This window comes from Cryptomeria japonica, chromosome 7 (genome assembly GCF_030272615.1).
Source record: "Cryptomeria japonica chromosome 7, Sugi_1.0, whole genome shotgun sequence".
NCBI classification, from domain to species: Eukaryota; Viridiplantae; Streptophyta; class Pinopsida; order Cupressales; family Cupressaceae; genus Cryptomeria; species Cryptomeria japonica.
Window position 1 is genome coordinate 221,541,975 of NC_081411.1, and position 13,179 is coordinate 221,555,153.

General features: G+C 39.2%; 1 protein-coding gene across 1 annotated transcript in view; it reads left to right on the plus strand.

The window, feature by feature from the left end:
• The first annotated feature begins 249 nt into the window (after positions 1 to 249).
• LOC131074548 (uncharacterized) overlaps positions 250 to 13,179 on the plus strand; it is a 19,284-nt gene continuing 6,354 nt past the window's right edge. Inside the window, exon 1 of the mRNA XM_059208446.1 lies at positions 250 to 329. Coding sequence (XP_059064429.1) covers positions 250 to 329 — 80 coding nt within the window. The remainder of the gene's footprint in view (positions 330 to 13,179) is intronic.

Genomic DNA, 13,179 nt, shown 5'->3' on the forward strand with positions numbered 1-13,179 from the left:
CAAAACTTGATAATGCAATAGGCATGTAAACGGAAAAACCTGAAGAATGCACTATAGAATATGCATCTATTGATTGACCTTGGGTTTGAGAGGAATTAGAAATTTTTACTATTGTACCAAAAGGGGTGATGCCAGGTAGGGTGTATACAATAAGGCTAGTGGATACTAAGACTAATTGGGATTGCCAAGTGGTTGAGGAAGATATAATTGTGGTCGGGGAACTAGATATGGTGATAGATGCAAGAAAAGATGAGGATGCTACCAGAACAAGAGATTGAGAAGAAAGAAGGCAGGGAGAAAAATGTAGTTGAGCCAAAGATGTTATCAACGTAATTGGGGCCTGTGATGCTACTGGTAGTTGCGTCTGAGTACTCCCAATAGCATTAGCTATATTATGCTTCTTCTTCTAGGGATCCATGCTAATACTTAGAGGACTTTGCGAGTGGGACATCTTGTTGGATCTCTTATTCATGAATTGGGAGTGAGGCCTACTAACAACCTTCTTTATAGCCTGATACATGGAAAAAAGTCCAGGACTTTGTGAAGGTGGTATTAATTCAACCTAATTTCCTTTTCCTCTAGGTGTTGCAATCTCTTGTAAAATAGCTACCTCATAAGTGCCGCTTAGGGGAGGGTCATACTCTTCCTCAATATCATCATTAAATTTTGGTTATTCTTTTTTTGAAAGTATCATCACTAGGGAGATTACCTAATCCCACTCGAGTTTGCTGAATCTCCTACCTGTATACCTAGAATGCTTGGCTCTTATCCTTAGGCAAAGCATCTATTTCCATTCTCCTATGCAAAATATCTAACACTTTCTTAGCGGGATCTACCTTTTCTATTCGTTGATATAATATCAACCATGGTGGTTGCTCTTATTTAGGGATAGAGGCTAGGTTCACATATACTACCAGGTCATCTTCTTTTGTATTTGTCCAAGTCTTCTAGGTGAGACTATGTGGTATGTGTTGGAATTTGCATGAAGATTGCATTGATGTCAATTATAACTGGTAATAGTGTTGTTATGATTTTGTTTTGCAACCGGTAGGTGAGCTAGTGAAGGAAACCGATATTACTTGAGAAGTAGTGAGATCAACCAGTAACCCTAACTAATGGAGCTTGGTGAATCAGTTGTATTAGTTTATGATCAAATGATGAACGATAATGATTATGCCACATATGCATGTGTAAAGTAGAAAAATCAAACCCTAGATGCTCTCCCCTCTTCCAACTCCAAGGAGAGAGAAGGGAGGTCACTAGGGTTGGCGGTTTTCACTTAGGGAAGACTTTACATTCAAAAGAGGGGTTGAAACCCACAAGATCCAATCCCACACAATGCAAGATTGGATTCTAAATGAGTTTCAAGGGTTAAGACAGCAAGGCTACCCTCTTTTGTAAAGAATGTAGATAGAAAGATTAAGCTAGGAATGCATGAAAAGTGAGAAAGATTCGCTTATAAACTAAGATAGGGATATAGGATGAAGCTGTGGAACTGGAATTAGCAGTAAAATGTTGATACGGCGCTGTCCTGCAAATTTGAGCAAAAGTTGACGAGACGATGGCGCCCAGCGTGCACACGGTCCTTCGAAAAATCCGCGAAACGAAGGGGGATCTGTTCGTCTCTGCACAAGGATTCCAGATCTTCAATTTCAACCGCGTACCTACAACCTACACACAAAAAAGCGAAGACGATTGGGGGGTTAGGGATTAGGGGTTTGCCTTTAGGTCAAACCCCGGTTTTGGAATTAACCAAGAAATGAGAAATTGTTGTAAATGTAAATGTTTGTAATGTAAAACAAGTACTAATACCTTGTTGTAAGGATGTCTGTATCCTTATATGTGAAGGTATAGATGTTGTATGTATGTTGTATGTTGTATGTAGTAAGTGATCTCCTCTTCAATGGTTGAATCCTTGTCTTGAATGCAACACTTAGCCTTGAATGGAGACTTAGAATCATCAATTGCTTGAAGGAATGCTTGAATGCTTGAATGTTTGAGTATAGTTTCCACGCTTTGTACACATATCTCCTTTCTCCTCAAAATGGGAGAGGAAATGTAGTTTATATACTTGTCAATTAGGGCTGATAGACTGATTTTTTCGACCTTAGGCTGACCAGGAAAGTTTATTTTCCAATTTGTAATAAAAAAGACTCGAAGCCCCATAGGAGACTGGGCCCAAAATAGGGCTAGGGACCAGGGCGCTAGGCGCCATGGTCCTGGGGGACCAGGGCACTGGACGCTCTGGTCCCACCTCTCGGGATAGCAGGGTGCAAGAAAATGTAGTTTTTGATGTCGCGGATGAGTTTCGGGGTCTCCATTCAGGTTTCGTGTTGCATCGCCATCGTGAAGACCGAAATGTAGTTGAAATTGCAAGTGTCACAATTTTAGGACGCTACATTTAGCCCCCACTTTAGCGGGAGTATAGGCGTACGCTCATACTTCCGGTAAAGTACAAGGAAACAGCATTGAAAGACTTTCACCACGTCAAGGAGGCAAGACACACCAAGCCCCTAGTGGACTAAGGATCTTACGACTTTGATTGACAAAGTAAAAGGGAAGATCATGAGGGAGAACCATGACTGTCAGTAGTAAGGTTCCCTCACTATGAGTCATGCAAGAGAAATACCAAAAATTTTCAAGGCAAAGCTAAGTTCGCCAAGAAATTTTCAAGTATCCTGAAGGGATAGACAGGGTGTATGCCCCCCTACGTTAAAGCGATCGCACACGCCTCAATGGGGGTGATTGCTTTAAGGTAGTGATACACATAAGAAATGAAAAGGAAAGGAGCACATTATCGCAAGGATTTAGCCCCCAAGTGTGAGATAAACCCAAGGATAATAGACACAAAACACAAAGCATGAGGTGACTTCACTTTCCTTGGGGTCAGTATGCTGTATGATAAGTCATGTATATCATATGTATATATGCATAATTGTTCTTCATTCCCCAATCAAGGAAGGTCACCTAGAAGAAGGGAACACATGTGTCTTTTGAGTCAACATGAGAGAGACCAAAAGAGATCTCAATGCTTTGCATCGTCCTCAAGTAGACAACACTAAGGACAACAAATAGAAGAATGAGAATAACATATAGAAGAAGTAACAAAAGAGAGGAGGAGAGAATCTGCTATGCTGATGAAACTAGTCTAGCACGTCATCTACCCCCCGATCTTGCTGATCAATGTTTTGGGAAGGCAGGGAACACGCTAGAGGAGGAACATTCAACATAGCAGATGGAGCTATCACAAGATCCAAACAAGGGCTATGCTCATGTTCCAAGCCACGTTGTTCTTGTCTAGGAGCTAGGATAAGTGCTTTAGAAAATTCGTTAGATAAATGGTTATCAATATCAACAAGTTCATATTCACTATCAGAAGCAAGAGGAGTAACATTTTCATCATGAATAACATTTTCATCTATATCATCATCAAGATTTATAAAAATAGGATCTTTAACTCGCACAGGATCAAGACCATCATGCATCTTATGTTTAGGAGATGTTGGCTCAATTCTAGGCGGACGAGAAAATGGAATAATGCTTGCTGAGGGTGTTTTTGGAGATTGCAAAGTTTGAGAAGCAGCTGCTTGAGCTCTAAGATGACGCTTTCGTCGGCGTTCACGTGCAGAACGATTTCGTCTAGTCTTAGTAGGAAGTTGAGAAGATTGAGGAGGAGGAATGTTCTCATCCTTATTACTTGGGTGTTTGGGTTGAGGTCTCTTAGGCTATGTAATAGGAGAAGAGAAAGGTCTCTTTTCTCTATAATAGGAAGGAGGAGGAACTGCTCCATATAAAGGAGGAATATTTGGTTTAGGAAGGAGACCAAGTCCATCATGACAAGGAGGTATAGGTCTACTTTTAGAAATTTTATTGGGTATAGACATAGTCACATCCATAGGGATGGGTTGGGAATATTCTTGAGGAAAGACATTAGTTTTATCTTTCAAGGGAAGAACATCCTTCTCAAGAATGATAGGAATATCAAGTTTGGGTGTTCTAGGTTCACTTAGAGATAGGATCATATCTGTTTTCCACTTTTGATAAGATTTGAAACGATGATCACTTCGCGGAGGAAGAGATTGGAATTGTTTAGGCCAAAAATAATCAATAGGAACGCTAGAAGTTCTTTCAGCTGGTTTAAAGAGACTATGATTGACAGCAACAACTTCACCATTATGGGAAAATTTCAAACACTTGTGAATAGGAGAAGCAATAGATTTCATGGAAGATAGCCAAGGATAGCCTAGCTTCACACGAAATTGTTTGGATGAAGGAATAATAGCAAAGTTCACATCAAGGGATTTGTTATGAACTTCAATAGGTAATGTAATAGAACCAATTGCGGGAGAAGAAAATGCATCAAATAATTTCACAACCACATCTATTTTGTCATAGATCACTTGATTCAATTGTAAAGTAAAGAGAAATTCTTCAGTAATAACATTAACCATGCAGGAAGGATCAATAAGCACTCCACGGCAAGGTGTATTCTTGACTTTTGCAACTATGTATAAAGGACCATCAGGTGCTCTGATAGTTTCACTAGAATCAAATGTGATGGAAGGTTCTTTAGGGTTTTCTTGCTGCTCTACAAAGTTAATCACATTCGGAGTCATAGACACAAGACCATCAGATGAGAGAGAGGAATCATTAGCCTCAATCGCATTAGAGGTATGAGAAGGTAATGGATCAGTAAAAATCTGAAGATTTTGGTTAGGAGGAGCTACAGATGTGTTGCCTTTATCATTCACTCCAGAAACAGAGATAGTATTATTATCAATCAAATCTTGAATTTTACCCTTTAAAGAAAAACATTTTTCAGTATCATGCCCAGGTTGACGATGAAATTGACAAAAAGATTTGTTATCAAAATAGGGCGAATTAATCTTTGCAGGATCAATTTGCCTTATAGGAGGGAGAGTAAGCACATTTTGTTCCAATAACTTATTCATAATACTATGCAATGATTCATTCAAAGGAGTAAACTTTCTTTCTTTCTTGAAAAACTTAGAAATAGAAGACACACCTGATGCTGCATTCACATTGTTGTTGATGATGTTTTCATTGAATTTGATGCAATCTCTATTCGGATTAAACTTTCTAAATGGTTGTTGACTACTATCACCTTTATCACTCAGAGCCATAGGATGTGATTGTTCCATTTGACTCACAGTCAGTTGATAATTGTGAAGAGTTGCACAAAACTGTTGGAAAGAAGTAAACTCAGAAAACAGAAGTTTGTCTCAAATATCTTTTTGTAAATTAGAAATAAAGATTCTTTGAATATCATTGTCAGGCATTGGAAAAGAAATTTGAGCATACAAGTGCTTATATCTACCAATGAAATCAGTCACTTTTTCTTTAACACCTTGTTTACAATGCATTAAATCAATCAAAGTAACTTTAGGACTTATATTGTTTTGAAATTGTTGAATGAAAGCATTTGCACGTTGTTCGAAAGAAGTAATAGAATAAGAAGGAAACGAGCAATACCATTGTAGGGCTTTATCTCTTAATGTTCTAGTAAACAGTTTTGCAAGCAACCTTTGATCATAAGCAAAATTGGTACAAATTGTTTGAAAAGTCTTAACATGTGTTAGAGGATCACTTTTACCATTATAAAGCTCCAAATGCGGAATTTCAACATGTTTAGGGGGAATAGCTCGAACAATGTCAAGAGAAAGTGGCCTCGCAACATCAAATGTGGGCACACTAAACTTAGATTGATTCATAGAGGCAATTTGTTGCTGTAAAGAAGAGACAGTTTGTGCAAGATTGTTAATGGTCGCTTCAGTCGAAGAGTTCATGTTAGATGTGTTAGATTGTGATGGAGGTGTTATGTTATTGAAAGAAGGTAAAGAGTAAGGTGGTGGGACACTATGATAGTTAGTCATAGGGGATGATTGAACAGGAGGAACACTACAAGGAGGAATGGAATGGTTGAATGAATTGCCCCCTTGCGTCATGTTCATTTGTGAAGATGTAATAGGGACACTCATTGAAGGAATGAATGAAGAAGTCGGATTGAATGAAGGAAGAGGGTTGATTGAAGAAGAGGGATTGCCCCCATGACTAGTGATCATAGGAGGAATATTTTGTATAGAAGTAGTCATTATGTTTGATGTAAAGGTAGATATGCTAGCAATAGAAGTTGTCAGAGGAATAGAATGATTAACTTGAGTAGGAGGTTGTGTATAACCTAAAGTTTCGACACAACTCTTCATAGGCATCACATTCGAATCCACAATGTGTGCAATGCCATGCAAAATATCAATTCCATTCTTATCACTTTGAAGCATTTGTTTTAGACCCTCAATTAAAGGAAGAGCTTGACTATCAGGATACTCATGAGACATCCATTGCTGAAAGTCATCAAATTGGTTATCCAATTTTGAAAGTTGTTCAACAGAAACCTCAAGGAGAGCTTCTTCATCATTAGGAGGATTAGAGGAATTACCCGTGTCCTCGTTAAAAAGGCTATTCAAATTAGGTTCCATCTCCTCAGTAATTAAACCTTGGGAGGACTTAATTCTAAGGCTTCATCTAATGGGAATAGTGTAAGTAGGGCTTATTGTTGTAAAACTCATGCACTAGAGAGAAAGAGAGAAGATTTTGAATTTTAGAGGTAGCAAATTTCAATACAATCAGCCAATTTTCCAGATTTAAGCTGTTAAATGCAATCACAAAAATCTCCCAAAATTTCAGAAAAAATGTCAGGGACCGTGGCGCTCGGGGTGCACACGATCCTGGCAACTTTTTTTGAAATTTTCAGAGATGAAAGTTATGATGATTTTAAAGCTAATCTGAAAAAATTGAGTGATTTTATGATCTATAGATAGGCCAAATTAAAGTTGCAATCTAAAAATTGAACCCTACCAAGATTGTCGAAGAATGCAAAAATTTGAATTTTGAAAAAGAGAGGGAAACTGAAATTTTGAATTTTATGATTTTAGAGGGAATACCAAAAGCAATGCAAGTTTTGAATTTTAAAAGTTGACTCAATTTCACGCAAAATTCAATTTTGAAAGCGGAAATCAAAGTTGTTGTAATTAAGCACTTAATTTCAAAAGTCACAAATTGCAAGAATTTGAATAAAACACTGAAATTTCGAATGAATAGCAACACACTTTTCAGATTTAGGACAGTAAGAACACAATTTTGACACAAAATTTCAGTTTCAATAATTTTTGAATGATTAGGAGCCTTAATTTGAGCAATCACTAGACCAACTTTGACTTTAATTTTGAAAGTGTTAGAATTGATGAAATCAGCAAAAATTCTGGATTTTAGCAGAAAAATACAGTAAGATCTAGCTCCCGAAATTTCAGAAAAAATGTCAGGGACGATGGCGCTCGGAGTGCACACGGTCCTCGCAACTTTTTTCCAAATTTTCAGGGATGAAAGATAATATGATTTTGTTGTGGAATCTAAAGTTACAGCTGATTTGGAAATGTTTTGATCAGTGAAATTGTCGGGCAAAGGTTGAATCAAGAAGGTTTTAAAAATTAGGGTTTTGACACTTAACCACTTAATTTTCAAAATTAAAGCACAGATATGAATTGATAATTTGCAATAGAAGGGTAGATCTGAAACAAACATTAACAATTACACATTTCACAAGCTTAATTACTACAAAGAAAATTTAGGGTTTTTATGTAATTAACCTCTAAAATTTTTCAAAAGATCAAACATGGAAATGTAATCAAGGAATCAATTTTCAGATCTAACCATGAATATTCAGAAAGGATGTTCATGTCGGGTTCACCAAAATGTAAAGCAGAAAAATTGAACCCTAGTTGCTCTCCCCTCTTCCAACTCCAAGGAGAGAGAAGGGAGGTCACTAGGGTTGGTGGTTTTCACTTAGGGAAGACTTTACATTCAAAAGAGGGGTTGAAACCCACAAGATCCAATCCCACACAATGCAAGATTAGATTCTAAATGAGTTTCAAGGGTTAAGACAGCAAGGCTACCCTCTTTTGTAAAGAATGTAGATAGAAAGATTAAGCTAGGAATGCATGAAAAGTGAGAAAGATTCGCTTATAAACTGAGATAGGGATATAGGATGAAGCTGCGGACCTGGAATTAGCAGTAAAATGTCGATACAGTGCTGTCCTGCAAATTTGAGAAAAAGTTGACGGGACGATGGCGCCTGGCGTGCACACGGTCCTCCGAAAAATCCACGAAACGAAGGGGGATCTGTTCGTCTCTGCACAAGGATTCCAGATCTTCAATTTCAGCCACGTACCTGCAACCTACACACAGAAAAGCGAAGATGATTGGGGGGTTAGGGATTAGGGGTTTGCCTTTAGGTCAAACCCCGGTTTTGGAATTAACCAAGAAATGAAAAATTGTTGTAAATGTAAATGTTTGTAATGTAAAACAAGTACTAATACCTTGTTGTAAGGATGTTTGTATCCTTATATGCGAAGGTATAGATGTTGTATGTATGTTGTCTGTTGTATGTAGTAAGTGATGTCCTCTTCAATGGTTGAATCCTTGTTTTGAATGCAACACTTAGCCTTGAATGGAGACTTAGAATCATCAATTGCTTGAAGGAATGCTTGAATGCTTGAATGTTTGATTATAGTTTCCATGCTTTGTACACATATCTCATTTCTCCTCAAAATGGGAGAGGAAATGTAGTTTATGTACTTGTCAATTAGGGCTGATAGATTGATTTTTCCAACCTTAGGCCGACCAGGAAAGTTTATTTTCCAATTTGCAATCAAAAAGACCTGAAGCCCCATAGGAGACCGGGCCCAAAATAGGGCTAGGGACCAGGGCACTGGGCACCATGGTCCTGGGGGACCAGGGCGCTGGGCACCCTGGTCCTGAAGGACCAGGGCGTTGGGCGCTCTGGTCCCACCTCCCGGGACAGCAGGGTGCAAAGGAGGATCAGGCCAGGGTGCAAGAAAATGCAGTTTTTGATGTCGCGGATGAGTTTCGGGGTCTCCATTCAGGTTTTGTGTTGCATCGCCATCGTGAAGACTGAAATGTAGTCGAAATTGCAAGTGTCGCAATTTTAGGACGCTACAGCATGTTTTATGTGAAGAGTTTCAAATGGTTTTTGCTACATAGAGATAACATTTTTATCTTCAGAATGAGCGAGTACATTGCATGAAGTGGAAACCACATGATGAGTTACAAGGATTGATGAAGTAGTGATCAAGGAGCGGTTGAGGTTATCTTGAATGATGTGCAATTATTGCTATGTAATCCAACGGTTATACTTGAACTGATTTGTTTGTAATCTCTATGAGATCTTAGGTTTGTGATGTGTTGGCGACCTATTGTTTTTCTTATAAGGTCAATGACTTGTTTTGTTGTAGTGTTGGAAATTTTGGTTAAGTGTAATAGTGATTGGTTGCCAAACTAGAAGGTTGCAGTATGTGTGAAGGCAGATAGGAGCATAAAAAGGATCAGATCAAGCAGAGTAGTTCTATTCACCAGATCAGCAAACCCTTGTTGTTCTCTAACAATTAAAATAGTCAAATCCCTTAATAGGGTAAGCTCTAATAGGCTTAGTGCTATCTAAATCCTCTAACCAGGTGATCCATTGGATTGGATTTCAAATCCTCTACCGAGGTTAGTCCTAACAAGGTATTGCTTCTAATAAGGCATTAGAGTCAATCCCTTAACCAAGTGGTCCCTAACAAGATCTGTTCAGATTAATAGGACATTTTGTAAAGCTTTAATAGGCTTGGCTCCTAATAGGGCAAACTTCAGAAGAGTTCAGAATACTTGTGGGTATTCATCCCCATCATGGTTTTTCCCATTTGGCTTTCCACATCAAAATCATTGTGTCAAGTGGTGAATGCTTTTGTGGTTATGTTTGCTATGGTTAATTTACTTAACTGCTAAATCCACTTAGATATTATAAGATGACGAATAGTAATCTGAAATGTGCTTTTACTTTTGTGAGTAAAGAATTTGGATGTTTTGGTTAAAAGGTTTGAGAGTTTGAGAGTTATTATACTAATATTTGGATATTCTAGACAAACTAGTAAACTGTCAATGTTATTAAAGTTTATAGTTCAGTGTTTGAACCAGTTAGTTTTGAGATTGGCATGGGAAGTTGTTTTTGAGTTTGGTGAAAGCTTAGTCTATTTTCTATCTACTGATTCAACCCCCTCTCAGTAGTTGTCTAGATCCTTATTGATTCATCATACCATCAATTGGTATCAGAGCATTTTAGGTCCTCTAGTGTCTAAACCTAACAACTTGAGGTAAAGATCTAGAAGACCATGATGAAAAAAGAAGGTTTCATGTTTAAGAGGGAAAAGTACAAAATATGGAGTGATAGGATAAAAATCTATATCAAGAGTGTAGGAATTCAATACTGGGAACATTTTGTTACATAATATGTTGCACCTAGTGGGACTATGTTTGATGATCAGAAGAAAGAACAACAAGACAATAATCAAGAATTGGAGGCCATTATAAGTTCCTTGTCTTATTAGGAGTATGTTGATGTCCATGGTCTAGAGACTGCTAATGATGTGTGGAAAACTTGAGTAAATCTATAGTGGTGATGAGCATGCAAAGATTGCTGAAGAAGAGAGTCTAAGAGGTAAATTTGATGACATGTGGATGGCTGAAGGAGAGAATATACAACAGTATGGTCAGAGGATGAAGGAGATAGTTGGTGAGATCAAGAGTGTTGGTGGTAAAGTGGAGGATGCCACAGTGGTTAGTAAGGTGTTAAGAATCGTTCTACTGGTCTACGCTATCCGAGTTGCAACCATTCAGGAGCTAAAGTCTATTGATAAAACTAAGGTAACTCTTGACTCCATCATTGGTAAGCTTACTGCATTTGAATTAAATGGTTATGATGGTAGTGCTTAGAAATTTGAATCTTCATTTAGAGCTTTAGTTTCTAAACCACCGATAAGGAAAAGCAGAGATGTTAGTCATAGTTATGAGTCTAAATCTAGTAGAGAAGTCAATGATGAAGACAGTCTGATCGAGCTTGAAGAATTGATGGCCAAGCGGTTACCTAGTGGTACTGGTAGGTACAGAGGTAAATTACCTTTGAAGTATTTTTTCATGTAACAAGATTGGACACATTGCAACTAACTGTCCTAATGGTGACCCCTATAACAAGCTAGAACACATGCATGACCCCTTAGGACCACATATGGCCCCTTGTGACAACATTTGGTCTTTTGTGGTCCTAATAGGTCCTAAGGGGTGCTCATGTGTCACAAGGGGCCTTAAGTAGTCCTAAGGGGTCATGCATGTGTTCTAACACATGTGTGACTCCTTAGGACTACATATGACCCCTTGCGACAACATTTGGTCTTTTGTGGTCCTAATAGGTCCTAAGGGATGCACATGTGTCACAAGGGGCCTTAAGTGGTCCTAAAGGGTCACGCATGTGTTCTAACACACAGGTGATACCTTAGGACCACATATGACCCCTTGCGACACCATTTGGTCCTATGTGGTCCTAAGGGGTGTACATGTGTCACAAGGGACCTTACATGGTCTTAAGGGGTCACAAATGTGTTCTAACACATGCATGACCACTTAGGAACATATATGACCCCTTGCGACACCATTTGGTCTTTTGTGGTCCTAATAGGTCCTAAGGGGTCGACATGTGTCGCAAGGGACCTTAAGTGGTCCTAAGGGGTGATGCATGTGCTCTAACACATGCGTGACCCCTTAGGACCACATATGACCCCTTACAATACCATTTGGTCCTATGTGGTCCTAATAGGTCCTAAGGGGTGCACATGTGTCACAAGGGGCCTTAAGTTGTCCTAAGGGGTCATGCATGATGTGTTCTAACACATGTGTGACCCATTAGGACCACATATGACCCCTTGCGACACCATTTGGTCTTTTATGGTCCTAATAGGTCCTAAGGGGTGGACATGTGTCGCAAGGGGCCTTAAGTTCTCCTAAGGGGTCACGCATGTGTTCTAACACATGAGTGACCCCTTAGGACCACATATGACCCCTTACGACACCATTTTGTCCTATTTGGTCCTAAAAGGTGCTAAGGGATGGACATGTCTTGCAAGGGGCCTTAAGTGGTCCTAAGGGGTCATGCATGATGTGTTCTAACACATGTGTGACCCCTTAGGACCACATATGACCCCTTGCGACACCACTTGGTCTTTTGTGGTCCTAATAGGTCCTAAGGGGTGGACATGTGTCACAAGGGGGATCAAGTGGTCCTAAGGGGTCACACATGTGTTAGAACACATGCATGACCCCTTAGGACCACATATGACCCCTTGTGACACCATTTGGTCCTATGTGGTCCTAATAGGTCCTAAGGGGTGCACATGTGCCACAAGGGGCCTTAAGTGGTCCTAAGGGGTCACGCATGTGTTAGAACACATGCGTGACCCCTTAGGACCACATATGACCCCTTGTGACAACATTTGGTCTTTTGTGGTCCTAATAGGTCATAAGGGGTGCACATGTGTTGCAAGGAGCCTTAAGTCTTCCTAAGGGATCACGCATGTGCTCTAAGACATATGTGACCCCTTGCGACAACATTTGGTCCTATGTAGTCCTAATAGGTCCTAAGGGGTGCACATGTGTCACAAGGGGCCTTAAGTGGTCCTAAGGGGTCACGCATGTGTTAGAACACATGCATGATCCCTTAGGACCATATATAACCCCTTGTGACAAAATTTGGTCTTTTGTGGTCCTAATAGGTCCTAAGGGGTGCACATGTGTAGCGAGGGGCCTTTAGTGGTCCTAATGGGTCATATAAAATAATTATATACTCCTTACGATGTATACATACACATATATACATACATACACCTTAGGACATGCTATGAGGGGGTCATGTGTGGTCCTAAGGGGTCACACATGTGTGGTCCTAAGTGGTTTCATGTGTGGGCCGAAACCCCTTGCCACGACAGTGCAATGTGGCTGCCAAATCGGTCCGACCGAAATAGGCATTGTTAGCCTAAAGTGCAACACAGATCCGTATGATCACCCAAGATCTCTTAACATAACTAATGTTATATATGAAAGGCTTATCAATTACATTATCTCTTAATTTATAAAAAATTATACTAGATATTATGATAATGGTGTGTCAAATAGATAGGTTTATTAAAAATAAATCATTAATCATGTTGTAGAGTAAGAGTTGATTATTTTTTATCATCAAGAACATGATTATTTATTTTAAAATATGCATCCTTAACT